This window comes from Orycteropus afer, unplaced genomic scaffold (genome assembly GCF_000298275.1).
Source record: "Orycteropus afer afer isolate SDZICR_OR568_19922 unplaced genomic scaffold, OryAfe1.0 scaffold00226, whole genome shotgun sequence".
Taxonomy (NCBI): domain Eukaryota; kingdom Metazoa; phylum Chordata; class Mammalia; order Tubulidentata; family Orycteropodidae; genus Orycteropus; species Orycteropus afer.
In genome coordinates this window covers 1,889,464-1,890,707 of record NW_006921813.1, presented here as the reverse complement: position 1 = coordinate 1,890,707, position 1,244 = coordinate 1,889,464, and the positions used below count along the sequence as shown (strand labels likewise).

The 1,244-nt window shown below is 44.1% G+C and overlaps 1 protein-coding gene across 1 annotated transcript in view; it reads right to left on the bottom strand.

The window, feature by feature from the left end:
• Positions 1–1,244, bottom strand: part of ADGRG6 (adhesion G protein-coupled receptor G6) — a 186,089-nt gene that overhangs the window by 28,518 nt on the left and 156,327 nt on the right. The window contains exon 21 of the mRNA XM_042782040.1: positions 462–730. Coding sequence (XP_042637974.1) covers positions 462–730 — 269 coding nt within the window. The remainder of the gene's footprint in view (positions 1–461; positions 731–1,244) is intronic.

Here is a 1,244-nt window from a genome sequence, read left to right as displayed (position 1 = left end):
GATGGGCTGCTACAGCCATGCGTGTCCGGCCGAGGACTCACAGTGAGAAGTTCAAGGCAAGAATTCGGTCACCATTCTGGTTGTACATATAAAAATAACATTCTCTCTTTTTCCAAGGCATAGGTTGTGTCTAGGGGTGAGGGGCTGAGCAATTCACTACTGTCTGCATCCCAGCTGCTTCTCTGGACTCAGGGGACCTGGATCTGAGCACAGGAAATGAGTTTGTGGTGAATCAGGAACCAGGGCTTTTCCCTTCACTCCTGAGTTTATTGAGCACTGTTGAGCACTGTTTAAAACTATAGTTCTGAAAGTGCTCCTTCCTCAGGATACATCTCTCTAATCCACATCACTGGCAACTGTAAAGTTTCTCTTAGCTATTCTTTCAAAATAAGGATTCTCCTATGAAAATCTGGCCATTTTCCTAACAGGAAAAAAAAAAAAAAAAAATTTAAGAGGCTTACCCCAGCCAATGATGCAGAATTTTAGTATGTATCGGCGAATGTAAGTGTTAAAAACTTTAACCAGAGCAATGTACATGTGAATCGCTTCTAGCCCCATCCAGGTAAATGTTGCTAGAAGGAAAAAATGCAACAAGGCTGCGACAGCAGTGCAAAGTCCCTCCACGTTGAACGAGGTGATCCAGCCATCCAAGAGGAAGATGAGGTTCAGGAACAGCAGGGCCGTGCTCAGGTTCATCAAGATTTTGGAGGGATAATCCCTTCGCAATTTTCTTAAAAGAGGAAAAAAAAAAGGACATGAGTATTCGTATTGGAAACCTACCACCTGCCTCTCAGCTTGTTGCACTGTGGAGCCCGGCATGCTGTGGCGCTGGAAGATATGCCATCGGTATTTCAAACGCCAGCAGGGTCACCATGGTGGGCAGGTTTCTGCAGAGCTTCCAAATTAAAACTGAGTAGAAAGAAAGGCCTGACTACCTACTTCCAAAGATAAGCAAGCCAACGGAAACCTTACGGATCACAATAGAACACTGTTGTCCAACTCACTTGCTTTGGATGTGTCTTCAGGAGAGATTCATCGCTAGAGGAAGACAACATGATTGGTGATATAGAGGGTCAGCTAGGGCAAGGAGACAGTCAGATGGATTGATACCACAGCCACACTGATAGACACAGGGCCAGGTAGGTTTTATTCTGTCATCCATAAGGTTGCCGGGAGTCAAGAGTCAGTGAATTTAATTTAAGACAATTTCTAAAATGCTTTAAAGTTTCCTGGTTTTTAATTAA